The 27,345-nt window shown below is 35.7% G+C and overlaps 1 protein-coding gene across 2 annotated transcripts in view; it reads right to left on the reverse strand.

Moving 5' to 3' along the window:
- SLC25A13 (solute carrier family 25 member 13) overlaps positions 1–27,345 on the reverse strand; it is a 102,945-nt gene that overhangs the window by 18,123 nt on the left and 57,477 nt on the right. For both annotated transcript variants that reach the window (XM_083881015.1, XM_083881016.1), the window contains exons 6-13: positions 24,323–24,469; positions 22,606–22,744; positions 21,689–21,782; positions 21,433–21,517; positions 19,162–19,246; positions 18,553–18,711; positions 11,908–11,960; positions 10,899–10,979 (exon numbers count right to left, since the gene is read on the reverse strand). In XM_083881015.1, coding sequence (XP_083737141.1) covers positions 10,899–10,979; positions 11,908–11,960; positions 18,553–18,711; positions 19,162–19,246; positions 21,433–21,517; positions 21,689–21,782; positions 22,606–22,744; positions 24,323–24,469 — 843 coding nt within the window. The remainder of the gene's footprint in view (positions 1–10,898; positions 10,980–11,907; positions 11,961–18,552; positions 18,712–19,161; positions 19,247–21,432; positions 21,518–21,688; positions 21,783–22,605; positions 22,745–24,322; positions 24,470–27,345) is intronic.

Consider the following 27,345-nt stretch of genomic DNA (forward strand, 5'->3'; position numbering starts at 1 on the left):
AAATTAAAGTCTTTACATAACCCCCAAAATATCCCAAGTGTTTCCTATTTTGACCAGGAAAAGCATACTCTTTTGTAACTCAACTGGCTTTGACTTTCAAATTGGCATAATTTAATTTAACTGCTTTTACCAAAGCAGAATCCTGGTATATATAAAATTGCTATTCTTGTTGCCATCAAAAATTAGACTGATAAATTATTTGGCACATATACTGATTTAAATTTTGCACCTAAACCGAAACATCTTAAATAAGTAAGCATTCAAAATAAAAAAAATTCTTTCTTTTACTTGTCTACTCATCTTGCAAAGTCTCAAAATAAATAAAAAGAATCCTGGAAAGGTTCTTTGATGAATTGCATATTCCTATATTAAAAAAAAAACATGGTGTAGGTATTACAATTATTAGGCATTCCCATATGCCAACATATATATTTTCTTCTTAAAAATTATAAAATCTGAATTGTAGGTGATAATGCTAATTTGCAAGTTTGTTATACAACAGCCATTCTCTAAAACACATTACTTAAAACCTTGTACCAATTGATCTATTAGCAGAATTAAACTACACCCCCCCCAGTATGATATTCCTGCAGTTCATTGTGCCATGACTCCATGAGAAATGTTCCTTTAATTTTCACTACAGGAAAACCGTATTAAATTTTAAAAGATTACAACAAAATTAACTATTAGTACAAAATTAGTATTATTATTACTATTAGTGCACCAAAACATGGAACAATTTAAAAACCTATAAAAGTGTTTATAAGTGAATGCCATCATTAAGAAAGGAAGTGGAAAGATATCTCTGATTTTAGAGGAGAATAAAGGCAAATTATTTCAATACAATATAATTTCAATACAAACAGATGGGAAGTACTTCAGGTGCTAGCACATAAAAGTCTATGTTTGCATGTCCAGCCTGGCTATGTTGACACTTCCAGCATTAGACGTTTGCTGCTCTGGCTAAATCACATAGGACTTCCTGTGCTTCAGCTTGCTATTTAAAAACACGGATGCTATTATTTACCAACTTCATACAACCAAGCTTGCTACATTCAAAGTTTTAAAAACATTGAGACTTGCATGCACCAGACAGTACTAAAAGGACTATCCATGTTGCTGCCCACACAGCAAATTTGAAGAGAGACACTGGTCATTTCCAGTGAAGTGCTTCTAGATGGTTGAGATACCAGCCCAGAACGCCCTGAACAACCTGTGCCATGCTCAGAATTTGATCGAAGATATACTCCAAAAATCAAACGGCGAATAACTGAAAGCGATGACCAGACAATACCTGACAGAGGTCTCAGTAGGAGGGTTCCTACCACCTGCCTGCCTTGTGATGCAGAGGAAGGCTGGTTTATCAGCCTGTGCAGAGGCAGTTCCAGTGGTAACAAGCACAATCGCCTGGTGGGGAGCTTTGATCGTTCTGTTATTTGAGCATCTGTGCTGGTAACTGCAGCTCCTTGCTCTCAAAATGGGGGGAGGGGGGCGGGGGAAGCAAACCGGAGATGGCTACTGTACTCTCTAATGAAATGATTTCTTGCTTATCTAGTACTGGTAACTCCTATTGTGTTATTCATCATCACAGTAATGCAAGCGTCTCATAAATATTAATTTATTTTCTCCCAGCGCTTCTGTGAGGAAAGTACAATGAATCTGGTTTTACAAGATGGGGTTTTGAGAGAGACAGTTTAATTGTATGGCCAGTGTGTGCATTTCCCCCCTGCTCAAACATTCACAACTTTTAAGAGTCTCCAGATATCCTCATCTTCAAATCAGTAGCTTGAATCACAATACCATGGCTTCTGTCTTCTTTCTCAATTTTTGCATAGTGAATGCAATGAAAGAAATCTCATCAATCTGTTTTTTTTTCCCAGTCTTTTCAAGATACTGGTATAAGCTGGTATGGAAAAAACCAAAAACAGACAAAACACCCTCAGCACATTGTATCACCCTGTTCATTCATTTTGTTTGGCCAAAAGTTGAAAAATACTGCCTTCTGGTTTGCTAGCTTTTGCAGTCAAAAATGTATTTAATTATAAAATTTTGAAATAAGCTCCCAAAGGGAAGAATTTGAAAACTATTTTTTTTTTTGTCCTGAATAAACACCATTTAAGCTCAGGTTGCTCAAGCTTAATGATTTCTCCACTAAGTGTCAGAAAGATCAAATACATCAACTGTTTAATGCAGACGGTTCCCAGTAACACAAATTATGCTGTACTGAAGTTACAAACTTGAATACCCTCAATGCTGAATTCCTTATCATATCTTCCAATCATTTTTTAAACAAATGACCTGACTGTATAAGGAAATCTATTACTTTTCAGTTATTATCATGTGATTAAAGTAAAAACTACAATTTTGAGTTATTTATAGGTGTAGATAACCATAGGTACTGCATAAATAATTATCTCTAAGGGTCCACAAAGGGTCCATATTATTCTGAAAGAATTTAACATTTGACCTGATCACAAGCGCTTCTGGTCTTGTTTGATTAAGAGGAAGAAAATAAGCACTGTCATCCAATAACAATTCATATATGCATAACTAGAAATCTGCATGCCTTTAAATGTGCTTTAACAATGTCAGCTAGCTATGCACCCATACACATGCAAATTTTTAAAAATAAGCTGGGTTTTTTCCTATTTTTGTAGTTCTTTAACTCTGCTATTGGTATGATATCACCCAACACCTCTCGATGGCAGCATAGTCTTGCACAGTAATACAGTACTGTCTATCCTGCTACTTTCCTACTTTACTGAACAGAAGGAAGAAGTAGAAATAGTTGAGCATTGATTGATTTTTTTTGTCCATGGAGAAATAAAGTCCACTCTGTAATTAAAAAAAATCATTTTAGTAACAACCACTTAACAATACTTCAGTTAAGAAGTCAAAATGTTTTCTATTTCTTCATGTGTTCAAATCACTCTGCAATAAACTTACTGGAAAATAAACAGATTTTCACCCTCCTCATTACACTGAGAGAAGAAATTCCTGTTCTTTTTAATATAACTGCTTTTTGTGTCCTTATGAGATTAACTAAGATTTGAGCAGCACACCAGACATAACTCTCCTCGGGCTTTCACATCTTCATTTGAAAGCTTTGCTGTATGTTCTGAAGAGAATATAGCTTGCAATTAAAGAAGGAAATTTTGTGTTCTCCATTCCAGAAGAAAACACTAGATTATTTTCCTTTCAGTGCTACTGACCATCAAATGTTCTTGTTCCTCTAATTACCTGTCTGAAATTACCTTATTACCTATTTGAAATTGTAGTCCCTTTCCTGCTCTCAGTAACAGCTTTTAGGGTCAGCCTAGATCTTTCTTCTGCATCACATCCAACTTACCACATATTCCATTTTATGGTTTCATGGATGAAGAAAGGATTACTACTGCTATTAGACTGTTAATGTTTTTCAACAATATCACCCAGGGAAAGCAATTATAGTAATTAATGGCAATCATAAAAATACATAAGCAATATATTATACAATTACCAAAAATCAACCTCTGCAAAAGAAATTGTCTACAATGTCTTGGTTACTTGTTTAATCTACAAAAGACAAGCAGATGCAAATTCCAAGATTTTTAGTCAACTGCTTATCAAATTCAGTCCTACTGCATATCATACTCTGACCCAAGCCCTTACTCCTTGTCAGTTGCCAGATGCAGCTTGTTTTCCTGTGCATTTCCTTGCACCATTAATCCTAGATTGAAATCAAAGTTCCTAAAGTAGACACTAAATAAAGATTGCTCTTTATCATTAAAAAACAAAAATTAATTAAAAATATACCAATGATTTCAAGAATGGAAGAATGACCATTCTTGAAATCATAATAAAGGACAACTAAGGCACAGAACTGTTCAATGATTTACTACAAAATCACATACCAACTCTACAACAGAACAAGAAGCCAGATTTACGGAGTGCCACTGCAGTGGTTCGAGCTACCTCTAAAAGTCTTGATGTTTGTATGGCAGCAGGTCCCAAGAGCATTAGATGAATTACGCCAAACTGCTGTAGAGGGGATTTCACTATGGACTCTCCTGTTACCAGAAAAGCTCCCAAGTAACAGACAGCAGTCCAAACTGACTGTTTTTCTTACAGATCTCAAAGGTGACAACCTTAATTTCGTGGTATTGTGTGTCAAGAGCAAAGCATGCTGGGTTCTCAAAAGCTTGGTTCTATGTTACCTTTTCATTCCATAAAGCCAGGCCTCAAAAAATCTAGGCAAGCCATCTCATGCTATTTTGTGGTCTCTTATCTGTGGGCCTATCTACACAGCATTCTGATAATGATCTTTAGCAATGGGAGTTCATATAGTAAATACCTTTTCTTCAGATCACGAGATTTCCTGAGCCCTCAATCATCTGCTTTTCACTACCCTGATCAGCCTATCACAGAAAGAACCTTCATGCTGCTCGGGCAGAATTCTGTTTTTCTCTAGCTAATCTTTCTTGTCTTCTGAGGACAGCCTTCCCTTGGTCTGGTTAAGGTTTTACTTTGTGCAGCTCAAATAGCGAATACTGCTAGAATCGCAGTCTTGGTAATGTCCAAACGTACATAAAATGTAAAGCTCTGTCAAACTGTCATATAAAAGTGCTCATAAATAGAATTGCCATTAGTCTGAACAGAAGTACATTCCTGCTACTGCATCAGATTTCCAAGACTAAGATACAAGTTGTGCGGACTGTCCTACAATAGAATATTAGTGACCTGTCTAAAGAGAAACAAACAGGAGTACAGTTTGTTTGTAAGCACTGACCAAGTCTGCAATGGGAAACAAATTAAAATTTGTTTGGATATTTTCCACATTATAGGTAATTCACTTCTCAGAAGCCTAGCCAAAAAATCAAAGTGGAGCCTACTTGATTGGCATTATAAAAGCAATTAACTTACAGACCTGTCAAATCTGTTAACATTTGGTTCTGTCTGCTTTACTTGTCTATTTTGACTAGCTGTAGAATCATTTAATGATTTACAGACCTTTCAAGTCCTAAGGCATGGTAGCTGTATTAAAACTGTGACCCATTATTTCTTGGTCACATCATAAATTACCGTGACATCATAAGTATCTTCCTTTTTCTCACAGAAAGCTAGATTTTAATTCCTGATTTGAGTTTCAGCCTTTGTTTTTGGATTTGGGGTTTTTTTGAACCTTCACTGGTAAACATTAATATTTTACTGCCAGTAAAAAAAGGAGTAAAAGGAGAAAGGGATACATAATAAAATATAATTGTCAAAACAAATCTATATTTTAAATTGCAGTGTGCATTTATGTAAAACTTTAGTCATTATTTCTATATATGCTTCATATATAACAGGAGAAAAAAAGAATAAAATTCAAATTGAATTAATATTAAGCAAGTTTGTTGGAAAAATCCTGGACTTTTAAAGCACTTGGAATTTTTTGGTTCTGGAATCAGAAAATTATCAACCTAAACCTAGGCATCCCACCTTCTTTTACAGTTTGAAAAGTTTTCTCTCTCTCTTTTTTTTCAGGGGGAAAGGAAATGAAAAGAAAGAGGAGAGGGAAAGAAAATTCTCTAATTTGTTATGGGATTTTTTTTAAAAGCTAAAATTAGACTAACTAATGCAAAAGGAAAATTCAAAACAAAGTGAAATCAAGTTCTGCAAAATTCATTTCTGACTTGGGAAAGACCAGTTTAAGTATGACTGGGTGAAAATTTCAGCAAACTGTTGTTTTAAAAACATCCAAATCTGCAAAGAAATATGGGCTGAGGTCAAAGAGAAGCAGGAACTTTACACCAGTAAAGTTTTCTCACCCTTTGGTACAACCTCTCGGACAGGGCTATCATGTTACTGTATGTTGCCTTCCCAAACCTTATCATAAGGCTTAAATCTAAAATTAGACAAAAATTTATCAGAGACAATTAAAACACAGCAGCGTTGAAATACAGTAAGTTTGTAAATATGAAGCAAAATTTAAGTCCAGACCTAGTTGGGGTTTTTTTACCAAAAATTTACAATTAGTTTAAATGATTTTTTGCATGCTGAAAATAACTACAATTACAGTCATTCAGACAATACTACACTTTAAAAATACCTAATTAATTATAGTATATTCAGCTACATTATATTCATTAAATTAAAAATAATTTAAATCTAATTAATTTATTGAACAACATAAATTTTGTGAACAAAAAAAAATAGCTTTAAATTTAACCAAGGGGGGAAAAAAGCATGTATTAGGAGATTCTGAATTTTTCCTTAAAGCAGATGTGAAAGTTGGGCATACACGAGCAGGTAGAACTCCCCTTGAAAGTAATAGATCCCCAAGCACAGGGAGAACAGACCTCTAAGAATAAATCTGCTAAGCACTCAAGAAACATGGCATGCTGTCAAAGGTTATAAGAGCAATCATCAAGATGACCATCTTCATTTAACTATCTCACTAAACTAGACCAAAACTTTTCTGTGTGACAGTAGTTGTTTGCTTTTTTTTTTTCTCCCCCCTAGATATACATGCAGGTATTTTTTTTTCCCCTGGCATATATACTGTTTAATTTTACAGTTTAATTTTACCCATAGCTCAGCTTCCCTTGCCAAATATAGTAGAATGTTAACGTATTTAGGTTTCATAATAATGAAAGCAAGAACGGCACCTTCAGTCTCCTTTAGTCCACAACTTCCCAATGTCTGAATTTTTACAAGTAAGATATCTAAATGTGGGAATTGCAGTTTATACAACCTCTGTCTACATTGCAATACCATGAAGAAAATGTAGCTCAGATGTGGAGTTATCTTTATTACTCTCTGAAATATAAAATAAATGTTTTAAGTAGCTGAATAAAAGTGTTTGCACTGGATCTGTTATTTGGCACAATTCACATGGAATTTCATATCACATCCCTATATAAAAATTAATTCTGGGCAGGATTTTGCACTCCATCTTAACCATATCTAATTTTTATGTTCCATAGCAGAGTTGAGGCTGCCCAAGCAGGTCCAATACATTTTAACTTTATTATGATTCCTATAAAGTCTCTCGAAATATGCCTAAAATTGCCTTGACAATTTAAACAAAAGCAGATCTGTATGGGATCTGTAATTGTACTGTGCTACATGATTTAAGCTGGCTAATAGTGAACACACACTGAGCAGCTGGGAAGGAAAAGACTGTGCTCAGAAGGAGAAGGGAAAGCAGAAGGAAAGGTTAATAAAGCAAAACATAGTTCTCTTTTCTTGCTGAAAATTACGCCTCCTACTTACCGATATCATTGTATTAATAGATGCAGACAAGGCAACATACATCATGTAGCGATTTCTTTTTAGTTATGCTATAATCCTCCTTCTGTTTTTCTTAATATTCTTTTGTTTTATATCACTCTTTAGTTTGCATATTTGCATCTCCTTCCCAATTACAGAAACGTAAATTTTTCTTTAAATGTTGAATTGCTTTATGTAAGGTACTAAACAAAATGATTATCTCACCTAAAAAGTTAGCATTAAAGGTAATGTCTCAAAACCCCAAATAGAGTATTTATGACACTTTCACAAAGAGAGTTTTCCATGTGTTAATATAACTCAAAAAAATAAGAATACTATATAATGCTATATTAAAAAAAATCAGGTTACTTTCAACAGATGCCCATAAGTGAATTAAGATTAAAAAATGCAAGCAGCTAAACTTGGCATGACTTAAAATTATTTTTTTATTTAAAATATAAAATCAAGTAAAAGACCATGAAATAAAGCTTCCAGAAATTTCAAGATTATTGCCAATGTAAAAAAAAAACATTTCAAGTTGTACTTACAGTTTACACATCCTTTTATTAAGGAACTCCAAATGTAAGTTATAGTATTAGCAGAAATCAAACCTAGCATATCTGTGCCCATTTTAATTCAATAAGGTTAAGTTAGCTTTGTGGTTTAGATGCTCAGCAGATCTTAGCTCTCACAGCATCATTACACCGTGCCTTGAAACTGAAGCTTTTTACTAGCCTCATAATGATAAGGGCTATATAGGATTTGCATGAGTGATGAGAGTCCAAAATGCGCAGCAGAGATCAGAGTTCATGGTGGGTGTCAGGCATTGTGCAAATCTGAAAGCTACATGCATTTTTATGGGTAACAATTACTATAGTCATTAGGAAAATTTCTTACAAACAAAGGAGATGGAAATCTAATTAGTAATTTACATAACAGCCTTCCTTAAGTATAAAAATTATACATTTAATTATATTGTTGGGGGTCTCAAAAAAAAAAATCTCAACCAACCTATCGCTTTCATCTTCACATAATAAAAAGCTATGAAACAGGCTGTTAACTGAATTAAGTGTCACAAGGTCATGAAATAAAAGATCTATTTTCTTCTTTTCTTCTTTCTTTTTTTTAGGAAAGAAAACAGTTTACAAAACAGAAAAAGACTTGTTCAATGAAACAATCAGCTTTAGTTACAAGTGCAAAAGTCAGCCATGTGTACTAATTCACAGTAATTATGATGCAAAGTGAACTCCTTGGAGACCTACAAGTCAACGCCTGGCAATGGTTGGGCAAACAGGAGAGTGGAGCTACTCAGGTGATACTGACCCCTTCAAAGCCCTTTGTGTTCCTGAACAACCCAAACTATCCAAGTATCTGCCTGTTCTCCCGTTCTTAGGTATTATTACTCTACCGTATTCACAGGGCTGCTATTTAAAACATTACAAACGAGCATGCATCCCAGCACTAAGCTCTTGCATAAGCAATGAATGCACTCCAAGGAAACAGAAGCAATGAAGAAGAAAAATTTAAATCTGTGTTTGTAACACAATCCCAGCTGAGAATTAAATGTGGAAAGCGGAAAGATGATAGGGCAGGTGTCTTAGAAAATTCATCTTAGTTGGCTTCCCCTTTTTAGATTTTAGCACATCATGCCCTCCTGTCTTCTTGCCTCCCACATAAGTGATTACTACATTGTGAAATGAGGTAAAAATCCAAGACTGACAATTTTCAAGCATTCAACACTGTCCACGCTGCTTCCACAGTGAAATCACAGGTTTCACAATGGCTTAAACGGGGACAAAAAGTTAGGCCAATACAATGCTGAAAGCTAGAGGAAAAAGCATGTTTTTGGCATCTCATATTTAACACATATATTTACACCATGAGAGAAAAATTCACCCCAAAAAACCTAGGCAATGCTGGTAATGAGAATCTCTGTTGCTAGTCTGAATTGGGTTTAAAATTACAAAAGAACCCGAAGACCACCTGCAGAAGAGACAAGTTGCAGCCTATCTACCTGGCACCAAACTATGCCCTTAAGTGGAGCACTACAGTTAAAAGAAAACTCAGGGCATTCTGCCACTGCACATCTACTGCTACAACTTCATGCAGTATCTCACTGTTAATATAAATTTAGGACAAGCCAACATTTACAGCACATTTAAAACACATCTCAAAACCACCTAGCTCTTAAAGCAGATCCTTAGTTTACAATGAACTACTGGCAAAAAGCTTGCTGCAGCATTCTCATGAATGACAGGTCTCTGTAAAGAGTGCTTTTTGTACTGCATTAAAAAATTCACAGCAGTCTGTAAAATAAAAACTCTAGATCAAATGACATCTTAAATGAAAATTTTGCTGAATTCTCTATGGCTGCCATATTCATGAGAATTTTTATTAGTGTAAGGGGCAAACACTTTTTACTCTGCAAGCACTTTATTGCATTTTTCCTTCATTTACAGCATGCTTTTTATTTAGGGCTTTAGAGACCCACATTCTTTTCTCCCTCCCCTTCTTTTTTTCTTCCCTGAATGCTCCTAAAGTTACAGAACAAGGGGATCCTACCTGGCAGTCTACAACAGGTCAGTGATCAAACAGAAGGAGCAGTGAGACAGCAGCCAAATCCTGCCCCTTCTCCTGAGAATTACAGAAAGCCAGGGCTTCTCAGCCTGCAATGCAACCGAGCCACTGCACCCTGAGGCTGATTATCGTTGTTCATTTTCTGCAAGCACATGCAGCACAAATCTCTGCACCTACTGAGATTAAGACGCAAGCATTTTTTTTTAATGTTGCCGTAGTTTTCGACACAGGTAGAAGCTGCTTGAAAATGTGACCTCATCTGTCTTATGACAGCAGAAACAAAGACAGATTAAAAATACACCAACATTGCTCTGCCCCGGTGATCAAAGCTGTTTTAAATAAACACGGCTCTTTATCTGTAAAATGCACTGGTCTTTGAACAACTATTCGTTTTACCTAAAGTATTTACATTTGCTTGAACAAATCAATACACCAGATACAGTAAGCTGTAATATGAACAGACAGAACTAGACCAAGTAGTGAAGCATTATCATTTACCCAGTAATATGCCAGTTGTTCATTAAGATACTACTTTGTGCAAGGAAAACACTCTTAAAATCTTAGTGGGTTTTAAATACAGCCTACATTCAGGAATGCATTATGCACTGAGTTAACATTACACAGCCTACGTCTGCTGCGAACTCAAAGAAGCATGAGCAGTCTTTGCCATTTCAAAAAGCCAGTATCACTGCAAAAAGTGAAAATTAGTGGGTGCAATAACACATCAGGAAAGCAGTGACGTGGTAGAGTGGGTGCCACAAAGTAGTAACTAATTATTAACTTCTGGAAAGGTTAGCATGAATCCTCTTTAAGGCCATAAGCTACAGCCAACATGAATAAAGACACATTCTTTATTAAGGAAACAAACTAAACTGTGAGAATTACAGAGCGCAGTTAAAAGGCACGATGCACAGAAACATTTACCCTTTCATCAAGAACGGCTGGCCTATCTAGGAAAGAACTGAGATGCTCTAGGAGAGTCTGCTCTTGTACCGGATCTGTGGTTAAACAGAAGCCTTAGTCCACACAGTTAATCTTATAAACTGCACTTTCATGAATATCATATGAAGGAAATTAAAGATACTTACACAGCCACCAGCAAGAATTTCTGCAGCCAGTGGGACAGATCCATCTTTAGTCCTAAACTTATCTCTCACAAAATCATTAACCTTAAAAGACAAACATTTATGAAAGCTGATAAATTAAAAGGTCAGAGAAAACACTCATCAGCTGCAAGTTCTGTGCAAATGAAAATGCAAATACATCCACTAAGCTATCAAACAAATCAAAGTCTTAGATTTTATATTAAATATTCTAAAGCTATGTTCTTCCATCTAACAAGAATTTGCAGCATAATTTGAATACTTATTACTCAAAAAATAAATCATCACTAATAAGGTAATTTTAAGAATCAGAAAATTATAAAATACATTAATATTTTAGAAGCGCTTGCTATATTAAAAAATTTAAATAAAATGTAAAATTACTATCAGAATGTTCAATACTAAGCTTTAACACAATGGCAATTCAATTAGTAGCATTATGTGCCTTTTTTTTTTAGTGCATACTACTAGCTTTGATGAATACTACCTTACTAGTGAATAAACAATACATTATGATTGGATTATAATAAGAAATTCTTAAGTGCCTTACCAACACTTAAGAAATAACAAAATTACAGAAGTAAAAACATTTAGAAAAAACCATCATGCAAACAAGTTCCTTTCTTATCAACAATTCACTATATGCTCATATTATCTATCTCTGGTTGCACTACAATCATACATACAGGAACCATGCAGAGATACAAAACAAAAGCCCTCCAATAAGTAACTATTCTGATTTGCTAAGAGGTGAAACCAAAAGCCTATGCTACTTACAAACAAGCAGATGAACTGAACAAGTGGAATGAGCTTGTTATATTTTGGAGTGAGTTCAAAAATAAGTTTTCAGTAAGATTCTTAAAATGTACATCTCTCTGGACGAGACTTGTATGCCACTTACACTGTTCACGAGTCAGATATTAACAGTTGCTAATTGTAATTTGACACATTTTACAATGTGGAGAAATGTGAAAAAATCCATTTACAAACTTACAGTAAGTTTTATGGCCTTCTCTGGTGCTACTCCTAATAGCTGTGGTAACAGACCTGTAACATGGAAATAGAGAATTCAAGGCATTGAGTAACTTGGTACTAAATTAACAAATCAACAAATGTATGTAGAGACTGGCACCTAGAAACAGGATTTTTACAGCAATTTCATGTTATTATATATAATGAGAGTACTTAAACATTCAATTTTGGGAACAAACTTTGTGCTACCACTTCAAGTGCCACCACTGTCTATACATAATTGTTTCTTTTTCTTTTTAATTCATAATATTTTATGTTTGAACACTAATAAAGATTTGCGAAATACGTTTCAGTACTGTCCTAAACTGACTTTGATTTTTTGCATCTTCACACAAAAATCAAGACTTTCTAGTTAATTTTTTTGTGAGATACACAATGCATCCACTTCATAAATCAAAAGCTCAGGACCTTCTTCTAGCAAAAACAATGGCATTAGATGGCAGGACCGAAGGGGATAGGAATCAAAATAATGCAAAACACTCAAACATGTATGATTGCATTCTTAAGCTCTTTGCCCAGATAAATCATCAGTTCTTAAAACAAAGGAAGTTACATTGCTTTCTACCCAGGTATGGAATTTTCCATTTTATTTTGTTAGAAGTGATGTGCTACAGAACTGGAAATGTGAATTTCTGACTGTCAGCTTCACTTGTTTGAAGTGAATGGTCGATATTTTGTAAACATTTGAATGACACAGCCTAAAAATAGGCAAAGCTTACCAAAAAAGCCTGAAGCTAGAATGGTGTTGTAAGCATGCATCAGCATAATGAAATTAAGACACCATTCAAAAATGTGAGAAAAACACCCCAGCTAGAGCTCCTGGTGCAGAGCCCTTTGTTTTAGCAGTTCAGGCAGCACATTTGGGTGCTTTCTACAAAGCCTGACATTCTCACTTCTCCATGGTTTTATTTTGTTGAAAAAAACACAAACAATTAAGTTTCCACCTCTAAAAGTTAACCTGCTGAAAAACATTTTCTTAAAGAACTAAACGTCAGAATAACACAGGACATGCTCTGGTTTAGTAGATTCTTCCATCCTGCTACCATCCATCAACTTTATTGGTTCCTACTGATGCTCTTAATAAGGAATTGGCATTGAAGAAAAGCACCGTTTGGTTTGTGGTAGCAGGAGACCAAACAATATTTATATACTGACGTCTTTATACAGTTGATGTACATATACATGTAACATTTACCCAAGATAACTATGCTGCATTATGATCATACGACTGAATATTCAAATTAAAAAATACAGTAGCACTTAATTCATAAACAGTTGCTCAAAACCAAAAGAGATTCTGTAGAGTAAGTTAAATTTCAGAATCTGAATTTCTTAAAAAGTTTTACTTGTACCAGTGACTTGAAACCAGATCTCAATGAAAAACCATTTAGCTGTTCAGAATTATGTAATTAAATATTACATTATCTGCAGCACTGTGAGGAAAACACAGTAATGTAAAATGAACAGGATTTTTTTCATTACAAAATTACCTTTGTAATTGCTATAATAGTTACAACTTGCTATAGGACATGTGTGGCTTGATATAGACATTATGGCAAATGAATTTTTATCTTCAGAGATTAAAAAAATGTTCCATATACTTTAAAAGCACACTACTTAAGCCAAATCCAGTAAAATTAAGCAGGTCTGATATAGTGGACATAATTCCAAACACAAAGGTCATTAAATTTAAAATCACATATATATATATATTACACCCAAGCTATATATACCATGACTTTCAAGTCATATTTTATCAAATAAATCACAGAAAAAGACATTCTAAAATATCAAGATATAAAGATTATAAAAGTAGTCTAGTTGACAATCGGCATAAACCTCCAGTCTTAGAAACAATATTATCAGGACAAATTAAATCCATTTTCACTGAACTGATCTGAAGATCAGGTTTTTTAACCATTTTTCAGCTCCCAAAACTTTGCATTTGTAAAAGCACATGTTAAGTCACAAGAAAGAGAGGTTTATCTTGGCACAAGTTTTTTTTTTCCATCCAGTTCATTCCTTTTGTACTCAAATCTAAATGTTACAACTCAAAGCTTTCCATAAAACTTCGAGGTAGAGAAGAGAAAGATTAACTAGAATAGGCAGAAGTTAAAAAAAAAAACAAACCCAACACCAGGAAAACCCAAGTGAACAACTAAAACCTAGAACATTTTTCTCTTTTCCTGCCTCTTCTTCACACATGATTTTATAGTATAGAAGTGCTTTGTAAGTTTAATTACAGGTAACACTGTATGTATCTACTACAAGATAGCAAGAGGGACCCTTCATTTGATCTCATACCTATCTCTAAGTGATACCTGTGCATTCTATATACTATGACCATCAAACTTAAATTTTATTTTCTTTATTGTTTTGATGGGGGCCCTGAAACACTGTCGAAAAATTTCTAAACATGATAAAAATACTAAGTTTTGAAAGAAAGAAAGCACATCCAAGGCCCCATATGAAAATGTCAAGCTTCTATTGGGGTTATCTTGACACAGTGGGAATTTCTCAGTGTTACTATGCATTAGCAGATGAGCAATATGACATATACACAGATGGAGAACAAGCTTAGAAATGTCTGACAGTGCCTTAAAAATGCATGCATTTTATAACATCAGAGCATAGTATCTTGCACATAGGCAGCCTGCTACTATAGTATATAGTAAACACATTATTCCATGCCTTTTTTTATATACAAGGCTTTTTAGCAGCAATTACAATGTATCACTTCATATTTGACACACTGTCATAGTGGGACTCTCAGGGAAGGGGAAGGCGTGTGCAAGACAGAGCACCAAAAGCTGCATTCAGTTTGCAACAACCCACAAGTTATTTTCTGAAAGCAGTCTAAATACATTGTGAATACACACACCCAACAGCTCATCCAGCCCAACTGTGTACTGATGGCACTGAGAAATGAAAATCTTACTTGGCCAAAGTATTTTTCTAGATGTCTAACAGGGAAGATTCAGTTTCACACTGTGTAACAGATGTGATTTCCCCTTCATATTAAGAAAAAACAGTGCTAGGTCTAGATAAAATATTTGAAACCATTAGGGCATCTTATAGGAAGGCAGTAATGGAATACTGCCACATTTTTCCATTACAGGATTCGCACAATAAATTAGACAATTAATCACCATTTGCCATTCAAATATAGCTCACTTAGACTGGAAATGGGGTACTTCCCGAAAATTTTGTACTTCGACAGAGCTTGGGGTATAAGTAGGCTTGTAGTTCCAGTCTATGTAAATGGTATTCCATCACATAATTTGGAAGGAAAGCTTCTGCCACAGTCTTTTTGCATGATTAGCATGGGAGTCCATCAGTAATAATGAAGCTAGATGATGAACAAATCATTAAAATCTAAATTAGACGGCATTTGGAGTCACTGCAAGGCTAGAAGCATCATCAACAGAAATAAAACCAACAAACAAGCTCCTGAAAAGTTAATGATCACAGACGACGGTGTCTTCAACTGCATTCCCCGTCTTTTCTGTCCTCTAGGCAAGTGGCATTAACAGCATGGCTACTAAACATTTTCCTAAACTACATTTTATCTCTGGTACTTAAATTTCCCATGAAACTTCTATCAAGAATGGGTGAAGTAATCTCTTCTGGATGCACTGCTTAAGTCTGTGAAGCATTCTGTGACTCATCAGGTGGACTTCTGATTAAAATTCTATTATGACATGTAGGTGACCTCATCAGTTGGAAGAGACCTTGACAAATCACAGCTTTCAAAATTTTCTTAAATTTGCATGTATAAAAATACCTGTGAGTTTCTAAATATGCATTTCAGGTATAAACATAGATACAACAGTAAATTACAGGTATATAAGATAAGCATTCTTTTTAGCCATGCTGAGAGACAGATGAGAAATTTATCTCAGATATAAAGTCTTTTAAAAAATGCTAACAACACCACATTCACATAATGCATATTATAAACACTCTACAGATGTTTATATCATGTTTGTTTGGGTTTTTGTTTTTATTTTTAATCTAAGTGTCTTCTCAGTGAAAACACTGATTATACTTAGAACCAAACTGACATCAAAACAAATTTAGTGCTCTCTATATATCCACAAGATGGTGTAATTTATCCTTATCTGAGATGGTCGTTTGAAACATGGTCTACAATTTGGAAAAAAATAGCGATACAAAAAAGAAAAATCAGTTCATTTTGCTGGATGGAAATATGAGCCTTTTATTAAAAATATCATCTGAAATGACTGAGTTCAGAGTGGGGCTTATAATTTCTGCTTGCTTTCTTGAAGTGCATCATCACAAAGAGACCACTGCTCTAAATGTTTCTAGTACTATTTTTAAAAAGCCTTTACATCTATTCAGCTAAGGAGTATCTACCAATGATTGCTCCCTCCTTCAGTGGGGACAAAACCACCCACATTAACTTAACTCCGAACAAATCAGCTGAAGAAAGAATTGCAGTGACCAATGATTAGGAAAAAGTAATGTGCTCTGTAGTGCATCCTATCTAGTGTAGGATTCAAGACTAGAATAAGATGACTCTTTTTAAATGTTTACTGCTTTACATTGGGTAATTACACTAATCATAAAATGCTCCCTTCAAATCTTCTTGTCCTCTCAAGCTTAACTGGAAACTTCCTTCTGCAGTCAGTTCCTTAACTTTCTTCAACATCTCCTTAGAAAGTAAGCAACAGTCTGAATTCAAAGAACTGCACAGAGGGAGCTCCAGATTTTTAAGCAGTTTTCTCTATTTGCCTCTTTAAAAAGAGCTAACCCAGGGTGCCCTTTAAGGAGAGAATTTGTAGAAGTGCAGGTCTCATTTTGCCTATAAAATGATGGTATTCTACTACATAATCCAGAAATTAGATTATTGGCCTGGTCTTAGAAGTTCAGCTCCATCAAACTGTCTGAGATTTCACTATTCAGTATTCCTTGGAAAACTGGAAAGTAGTAAAGATGATGGGGAATAGAAGGACAAGCTACACTGATGAAGTTTCCTAAGGTCCCCTAAACCTGGCAATGAAAAAAATCATTCCAAATTCAGGACAAGCAAACCGAGTTAAAAACATGCATTTCTAAGTTTTTATCTGGGTTTGTTTTTTTTTTTTTCCCAGGTGAAAAAATCACTGTCCTTCAGAATTTCAATAAGACAGAAGGAGGCAACAGTAGAATTCTGCATATTTATTCTTTCAGGATGCTGGAAGAAGCAGACAAAAATTGCAAGCAATACATTTGGTTCTTTAGGTAATAACTGGGAATTCTGAAAGATTTTGATTGCTATAAATCATTACAAAATAGAGACCATGGCAGTACTCTTTATTAAATTATTATGTCTACTCCAAAAATTACCTCAAATTCAGTCAGTAAAAAGAGAGCCTTCCCATCACCAATTGTGCCGAAATAATTACAGAGTCTATATTTTGCATAGGAGCTACTTAGCCAACCCTCAGTAACTCAGGTCATGTGTTAGAGTGTGCACACTGATCACACCACCTAGTTTTAATGTTGTTTCCCACATTGTTTTATGAACTGTTAATTTTTTTTAAGATGCAAATAGTTTTGCCAGCTCATGTCAATATTTTTCTAAAATCCTCCATTCTTCATTTCTTACTCAACTGCTTTTACAATTAATTTCTTTCATTACAATATTCTTATTTTTACAAGTGAAAAGAAGTTTCTAAGCAAGCTGGCAAAAAAGGAAGTCAGTAATGCAAGTTTCAAATTCTCCCCTATGAATATGTCAGAGGGGGATAAAAGATCTCAGTAATTGTGACACCAGAAATACAATTTACTTTAACTCAGTGACAGAGAAGAACTGGAATCTCATACAAGGTTCCTGATTCTGTATGATTCCTGAGTTAACTGAACTGACACCACTGAAGCCACAACTGGGACAAGGACAGAACAAAAAAAAAAGCCACCATTTAACTTCAGGCACTTATCTAAGATATCCAAAATGAGGATGACTTACATCTTGAACAGGATGTAAATTTTAATCAAAATCAATAGATTTTGGAGCTTTTTCCATTGACTACAAAGGCACTTTAGAACGGGTAACTTCATAACTTGAGTGTATTGGTTACATATATAAAGCTAAGTGGGCAGCAACCCAAGTGAATCACTCTGGCTGACTCCTCAGTGACAACCTAAGAAAAGGTATATATTAAACTTGATAAAGATGACTATTTCCAATGATTACTGAAGCAAATGTAACTGGTTCACAGAGACTTTTCTGCCTCAAAAGAAACATAACAAAAAGTACTCCAAAGAATAAGAACCCACAGATGATCTAACTTTGTACCAAACAGGCCAAAACACTCTTGGCACTAAGCGTGGCTAAGGAAATGAAAACTTTACTAACAATACATTTTTACTGTAGGAAATTGCTAATGTTCCCCTATGGCAGATGAGGAGGCAAAGGACAGAGAGGTTCTACAGAAATATTCTCATTACAATGAAGTTTTAATTATCAAGAAGTCCGCAAATCCTTCTCTGGTAACATAGAGAAGAAGCAAAACTGAAGTCTGAATTAAAAAGACTTAAAAACCAGTCACACAAAACTTGTAACAATATCTTATCATTAGTACATAACACCATTTAAACTTACCTCGATAAAGCCCAAAGAAACCTTCATAACGTAGCACTTTCTTGAAGCAATCAAAGCTGTTTTTATACATAAGTTCTCCCACAAAAGAGCCTGTAGAACGCTGGTTTTGCATGCGAGTTTTCACTAAATCAATTGGATAGACTGCAGTGGCTCCAACAGCTGCAAATAAAATTCAAGATATAAGAAAACATGATTTTGCATTTGCAGTGTTTGACTGCAACTGTCATCTTGCAAATTTACATCTAACATACCAGTTATATCTTTTTTCTTCATGATATGTTCTGGATACATTAAACTATCTCCCACAGTTTTAACCAAACGCACTTTCCAGTCCTACCTCATTATTTTAATTTTCCTGAAATTTGTTGGAGGAAAAATCAGATAGCAACACCACCTGCTCCAACAGCTCATAAATTCCAAGTCTTGTAGACCATATGATCCTTTCCCCTTCAATCTTACAGTCATCCCATCCCTTAGACACAGCTCCAAGGGAAAGTCTGAGAAGCCTTCCACACTTAAATAAGAGGCAGAAGGAGAAGAAGGGCAAAAGAAAAGAAGAAAAAACCCAAACAGTGAAGATGAATATTCTTTTGCTCAGCCATGACTAACCTCCAGCAACTGAACCAAGGGCAAACCTGTACGCTGATTCTGCAATCTGGATGAGAACAGGTCGAGACACATCTCCTGAAGCTTTCTGCCAAGGCAGGATTTAAAACAAAAGTAAAGACAAGAAAAATAATCAAAACTTTTCATTTCCCAAGAGGAGATTTCAGATCAGACAGATGTAAGTATATGGACACCTGGAAAAAATTCTACAATACATTAGAGATTTTGTTCTCAATTATTACTTCTTTTCTACTGATTTCTAAGTGTCATATAAGGCAGCCTCTTCAGATTGGAACAGCAGAGAAAATAGACTGATACTACAACAAAATTATACAACTCTAAAATCAATGGTCTAAATGTGGCCTAAATGTGGGCTTACATATTGCCTCTTAAGTCATTAATTTTCTACAGCTAAAAGCAATTCCAGCTTGGAATTTCTTTCTACTGTTGCCAAAACCAGGTACACCTATTACTTCCCAGGCTACCAAAACAAGTATGCAAGCATTCACACAGATTAGCTAAAGGAAAATAAGGTTCCATAAAGCACACACACAATTTCATTTGCTCACAGTCTATGAGTGCCAGATTCAACCCAATGAAAAATAAATTACAGCAGTGTTCCAGATTTAAAATTACTATCTAATGAAAGGAAATAATAAAGAAAACAAAAGTTCTGCAGAGGTATTAAGTCTTTCATACTTAGTAGCACTTTTCACAATATGTTCTTTTTAGGATACCAGAAGTAAAGCAACAACAAAAAAAATATGGATACATTTTCCTGTGTTTACGTTTTAGTTGATGCCAATATAGGTGGAGTTGACCAGAAATAAATTGAAGATATCAATGTAGCTGAAAATCTTTACAGTCTCAGCATCAAGCAGCTGACATTAAAAAGTAATTGGGTGGAAAAAAAATGAAAAGGCAGGATACACAGAAGAAATGGTAAGATTTGAGTAGATTCATATGCCCTTGCCTCTTAGAACAATGTAAACCATGGCAGCATAGACAGTGGCCCCAAAGCAAAAAGTGAGGAAGCTGCTACTTTTATCACACATTTTTGTCTACCTTTTACTGCCACCTATTATGACCTAAGTTACTTGATATTCAGCCCAATGCAAATGCTTTTAACTCCTACTTTCGGAGTCTTCTAGGAATAGATAGTGAGCTTTTGGGAGCAAAATCATTTGAATTCATCCCAGCATCATCACCATTTAGTCACTGCTCAAACAAACAGAAAACCACCACCCCAGATACAGTCTTGGAGCTGTGGTGGGGGTGTTCACATGTAGGGGAGGCAGGAGAAGAAAAAAGAGAAGCAAAAGAGACGCATGTGTACACACACACACACAGAGGCCTGGCTTATGGCCTGCTAGTCCTAAAAATGTAGCCTGGACCAACTCATTGTGGTCAAACTGGCGTCTCTGCACAGACCCAGAGCAGGAAAAAAGAAAACCAACAAAAAACCCTTAGTCTCACAAGACACAAAGTTAAGACTGCCTTAAAATAGAGACAGAGAGAAACAGAAGGGTTAGTTTTAAAACTATCTGTATAGAAACTTGTGTCAGTAAGAATACAAAATATGAAAAGATAATATGAAAACTAAAAGATCAACAGGTTTGACATTTAAAGAACACTCTTATTTCCTTTTGCCTCAAAATCTCAAAATATAAAAAAAATCAATTTGTGGTTATACCATTGAAAGTAAATATCCTTTAGGTTTTGGACATGCAAAGAATATTAATATTTTTTCTGAAACTGTGATGTTAGTCTATACCTAAGCTCTCCTATTTTGATATTCAGCAGAGCATAAAGCAAAGCAGAGAACACTGTGAAGCCAGAAATATATATATGTATTCAGAACAAGGGCTGCCATTTCATAGGCTATATGCTGAATTTTACCATCCATATTTGAAGCAGGAAGTCTCTTTACCTCAATTAAAAGAACACGGAGCAACGGAATCACAAAACATAAACACCTTAATTAGGAATGCATCTAATAGTTACTGAATGGCTGGATGACACTCCTATACATTTTATCTTTCTGAAGTAAATTAACACTGACCTGCGAAAATGGAGCCCAAGAGGAAGGGGCACAAAGAAGAGATGGAGAGAACATGACACAGGTTAAAAAAAAACTAACAAGATCTTACTCCTCACAGTTATTACAGAACACAAGAGAAAAATAACTTGAATGACAACAACAGGAAGAGGTTTGCTGTCTATTTACCTGGCACTGGAAACAAATAATAGCATCGTGCTGGCTTCTGTTCTTACCTGCCTCTGAGCCTCAGCCAGGTTGTAGGGCAACGTCCCTTCCTCCAAAGGAGCGATTCTTTCAATATCAGCTAACGTCATGCGCCTGAGGAAATTAATTCACATTAGTGTTTGCTTAGAGGTTGGTTTTCAGATCACTAAAAGTTACCTGCATGTGGCCACTACACTACACTCTCCTGTTCCCCAATACCACCTCCCACTCCTTTCAAGAAGTAAAGAAGAGGAAAGAGAGGAGGATAGATAATTCTCTACTTACCCCCTTGGCTCATAAAGATCTGCTAACTGAAACAAGATGTCAACTTCCATGGGTGTAACCTGACCAAATTTCTGGGCTGCCAGAACAAACTCCTCTGCAACAGAAGAAAAATACAGAAAATTAAATGAAATCAAATGAGAAAGAATAATCCAGAGCACTCCAAAGCTGCACTATATTTTAGCATAAAGTAGAAGATGCTGGTTGGGGAAGCTGAAAGGGGAGTAAGTTACCCAACACAGAAGTGTTCCTGTCAGTACATAAATGTGTGCTTTAAACAGTCTGTCCTTCATGCAAGTAAGTACAACTCTCTGTGCTACTCTCTCTGCTTAGTGCTACCAGCAGGATTTAGGATATTTGACATACGGTATCAATCAGCTGCAGGTCAGAGGGAAAAATATAAAATAAAAAGCAAACAAAGAAAAAACCCCAAAACAGGAGTCGAGAGATGTGGAACTTTTCATGCATAGTCCCAGGAGGCCACATTAATGAAACTCTGGTGTTGCACAGGGAATTCACTATAAAAGTGGTTAGATACAGCAGATAACATCTTGTTCCAAGCTTGTAGATCAGCTTTGTGTGCCGCCAATACAAGTTTATGGAATTCTTCAACTACCCTTGAAGGTCACTTTAATAGGCTGCCAATTTGGCAGGAGTCCTAGGAAGTTTTTTAACTTTTAAATATCTTTACATACTTTCCTCACCCTGCCCCCACCACCAGTTTACTAGGACCTTTTCCTGATTGAAACAAAATGAAAAAGCTGGAGGGTGGACTCCAACAGGACTGTACAATACTGAGTGGCAAACCAAGGAATGGTAACGAGGCAGGCTTTCCCCCCAGTTGATTTAAAAGCATGCAGATGAGGTCTTTCCCTCCAAATACCCAAGGAAACTTCCAGACTGCAAATATTTCTACCAACCCTTAGTGACTTCCACATCTTTTCTATTTCCAGCCAGAGTACTGTAGATCTTTCTAATGAGCTCCATGTTGTTAAGGAGAGAATTAAATCCATTAAAATAGGAAAAGCTGACCTGATGGGAAGTGGTACCTCCAGCAGCCTACAGTACAGACAGTAAAAGAAGAAAAGAGAAAAGAGATTGTTACAAGACTAAAAATCTTTGAAATAAAAGTTTTCAAACAATGTTCTTTTAAAAGACTGACAGCAGCACAGTCTTGCTTTTTTAAAAAACCTGCAAAATAAAGAACTTTAACTATGAAGGATTCTTATGTTACTGAAACTAATCATGACCAGAATATAAAACTCTCCCCACCCTACAAACCTAAACAAATACATATGCAGGATTATAACAACATAACCAGTAGTAATTTACAAAGTTCAAGTTTCAGTACTGCTTCAGTTGGAAATGTTTCATAAGTTGGCTTATTTCTAGTAATGAGGAAATCTACTTCTACATGTAAAGCATATTACTATATAGAAAATTTCAACAAAATCAAAACATATTCTGAAAAAGGTCAACTGAAACCTTTAAATTCACAGGCATTTCAAGTCATGGAAAACCAGCAGTAAGCTCTCAGGCTTATATCAGACAGTCAAACATAATGGGAACAATAAGGTTTGAACAGTTACTCATTTTCCAATGAGAACTGAGCCTAAACCTTTGTTTTAAAGTGATGTTGGGTCTGCATACAGAAAAATTGTTGGATCAATTCACTATTTAAATTATAAGATCAATGATCTAGCAAATTTCTGAAAAAAACATGCATAAGCTTGCCAAAATATAACTGATCTTGAGGGCTAATCAAAAATCATACCTGATGTTTTATGAAAGAGCATACAGCCCAGGAAGGCTGGTAACAAGATTGTGAGGGAACTATGGAAGAAAGTACCAGATCTCACTATCAGCCCCTAAATCTTCTGGCTATGCTCTTTGCTGCCTGCATCTTCTAATATTCTGGTCAGAATTTGTACTCCTCATCACTTCACACATCCCTCTGAAACTCTCCCTTGCAAGTCAAAGCAGAACAGACCTTTAAGCAGATCTTCAAACCTGAATATGGCCTAACTTTGGGTCACTTGGAATGTGCTGCTATGAGTTCCCAAAATTATAAACTGTGGTCAAAACCAAATTTGCCTCTTTTCTTTTTTCAGTGAAATTGCAAAATTGCAGTATTTAATTCAGTTTATGCACTCCAAACTGAGACAAAATATACAGTCAAGTGTAACAACTATCAGTCAAGATACAGTGAATGTCCTTGGTTGATGTTCCAGTTCTATCTATTGTCCCGGGTACCTGGAAATCACACTCAGGAGCTTAGAATTTACATTACAAAGCAAGTTCTTCGAGGATTATGTCCTAAGTGGGATGTAATGCCATTCAAAAGTATTTGACACAGTCTAATATGATGGAATGGCTGGAAAAAGGCAAGCTCTACATTTGTAGGCCATTACTAAGGTCCATCTACATTCTTTATCTTTTGTCTCTGGAAACCAAGAACATTGAGGCTATATATTCAGCAATCAGGGTTAATTTTCATATGTGTAGATAATAATCAGTAGACTTCAAAATATGCATCCTCGAGCTGGAAAACATATCATGTAGTGGTGAAGGTACATAAGAAAAGGAATCCCACATCTGTATCTAAGGTCTGCCAGCTGGGATACCAGAACTACTCACAGCTACTAGACATTCTTCTACAAATGGTGTCAGCATGTGTGGCCGGATAGTGACCATGATGTCTCTGAAGTCCATAGCTGTGACTCTCCCAGATTGAGCATTGTCTCTCTGTACAAAGGCTTGTTTTGCATGTTCCAATTGTATCTCCTGAAAACATATGGGAGGAAAAAAAGCAGTTAGGTTTAAAATAATCACCTGAACAGTTACATTTAATATAAGTAATGCAATCCTACAAGACTCTCATACCTAACAAAACACTACTACATGTAATCTAATTTTAATTGGCTGTTGTATGGATATTTTATGTAAATTTCAGCCTTTTCTATTCAGCCTTTCCTATGGTCTCTATCACTGACCTCAGCACCTAGGACAACATCATTTCTTTGCTGTCTGGACATTATGTCATGCAATTAATTTAGGAGAACACACACCAACACACCAGTGCAAGTAATCTCCCACTCATGAACATTGGAGTTTTCCATGATGTCCATTATCCAGGATATTGCATGTGTCTCAGCAGGTCAAAATACTTTCTGTAAGAGCACTCACTACTCCCTGAACGAGGACAATGAAATCATCAGAGATTTCCATGTAAACGCTTACAAATCTGGAAAGGATTCCCCCAAAGAGCAGTCTCACTTAAAACATTAAGTTGTTTGTCTACAAAAGACACCAGCAGTTTAATGCAGAACTCCTTCTATCATGACTGAATAAAGACCAGTTCTCAGTATTTCAGTAGTAGTAACAAGCATAAACATTGTCTGATACAACCACCTCATAATCTCATTTTGTGATTCAAATGAACTATTGAGAGAAAAGAGGAGTAAAAAGGTATATAATCTCTCAAAGTTGTATCTTTTCCTACTGTGACCTTCACCCTTTCTTCTTAAATTATTGTTAGACTACTTTCTTCTTTTTTTTGTAATTTAAAAGGAACAATTCTGCATAGATAGTAACTGGACATATGAGTTTTTGTTCAGTTCTACAGGTTTAAAAAAAAAAAAAGAAATACCTATGGTCATGTAGTTAGACTTCCCAACCTGTATCTTCTAGATGAATGGAGGAACACAAATCATTTCCATGTATTCCCTTCAAGTTTCAAGGATTATAAAAACTTATTCACTGGAAAAACAGTGCTTATTCTGAACACATATTCACAGTCAGTTATTAAGAAAATGGAATCAGGGCAAAACTATGTCAGCAATACTAAGCAAGTCTTGTAGTGGAGCATGACACTATCCAACTATTTCCATTATATTTGTAAATATGTGTCTTAAAATACATACTAATCCAAGACTCAAGCTAGTCAAGAATCACCATCATGAAGTATTCACAGTAAATATGATCTGTAAATTGATATTTGTCTCACTGCAGCGTTCAAGAAGAATAAAGGGTGAAGGGCAAATTCAGATGGAGTAGGATCAGACCTGCAAGAGGCCTGCAGATGCCATCTCTCCCTCCTTCTATTCACTCAGTTCATGCTGCCACTCAAACTGTGCTTGTCTTTTTATTTCGGCCTTCTGACTTCACCAATTTTGGTCATAATTTCTAATTACAGCACTGTGCCCTGTATGACAAAAACCTCCTAATACATTTAGCAGAGGGAGGAAAGGGGTGGGGGAGGGAAGACAGATTAATCTGAAATTTCTTCTTTTGATGGGAAACGCTCATGGGGGTTATAATTTGAAGTGGTACAATTTCAGTTCAGCCACAGTTTCTTTACATTACAGATACCTAAGTTGAAGTGTTACAATTCAGCAGAAATACTCACTCTGGCTGGATGCAGCCATGCAAGTTCTTACTGCACTCCAATTGAGACCATAATTTCAACAGAAATTTAGAAGGAAGCAATTTTGGAAGGTTTATAGTGAAATGAGCACAAAAACACAAAAAGAGTTCATCAGCTTGAGGCAAGTAACTATTTGGAAGGCAGAGAGCTCTGCAGACGAGTTAAGTATAATGAAGCTTGTATCCTAAATACTCATCACCTAGCAGGTAGAAATGTATGAACAAATGAACAAAAATGGAAGCACCACCAAAGAAAACATAAATTGTATTTAGCAGAAGGACTACGTGGGAAACAGTGAATGTTGCTTTTTCCTCCTTCCCTCATTCAATACGTTTTAACTACTGAAACTGCTGGCAGTGTTTTGTTGGCAGAATCCAGCACTAAAATGCAGTAAAAAAACCTGGACACCACTTGCAGAAGTCCAATCTGTTCCTGTCTGTGTACCCTCATCAGTGAGTCTGGAGGTATTATGCCATTGGTGTGACCTTGGCTGACACTGATGTCTTAGTCACAGAACAAAGCAGGGCTCATGCTCCAAAGAGGTGCATCAAATGCATGTTTCTTGTCATCACCCAGCTAACTACAAAAAGACTGCTAGTACTATAGTTGAGAACAAGCCAAAACACCCCATCCTCTCCTTGCTAACATGATTCTTTCCAATTTTCTTGGTAAACTGGAACGCATTGGAGAGAATTATCCCATTTGGTTAAACACATTGTAAAGGTCTTGGTGCTGCCATTTACCCATCTTCTTGTCAGCCAGAAAAGAGCCATTTAGCTGTAGATAGACAGCAAGACAAAATTGTGAATGGGATGATGCCAGTCTTCTGAAACTCCCTATTCACACCTCCTCCTTAGTCCAGAAACTAAGTTCCAGTTCAAAATGGTCTATGCATACTGCACATAAAGAAGACTGACTCCAGAAAGGTAGAGACTTTTTAGGCTACAATTATTTTGAACAGTGCTACACATTTTTGAGTTACACCAAGAAAGAAGCACAAGGATCTTCAGCCACATGACATTCCCAAACCATGACCACGGATGGCAGCAGTATGGCACACGAGAACATGCAGACAATCACATGGTAACAAACAATCTCAGAACTAAATTCCAGACAGACCTATAAAGTCTGTCACAAACAAACCAGACATATGTCGCTTTTCTAATTGCTGCACAGTGCATATCAATGCAATAAACTTCTTAAAGTGTTTACCTCAAAAGAAAGGCTATGCATT

The sequence above is a fragment of the Zosterops lateralis genome (genome assembly GCF_965231275.1).
Source record: "Zosterops lateralis genome assembly, chromosome: 1".
NCBI lineage: Eukaryota > Metazoa > Chordata > Aves > Passeriformes > Zosteropidae > Zosterops > Zosterops lateralis.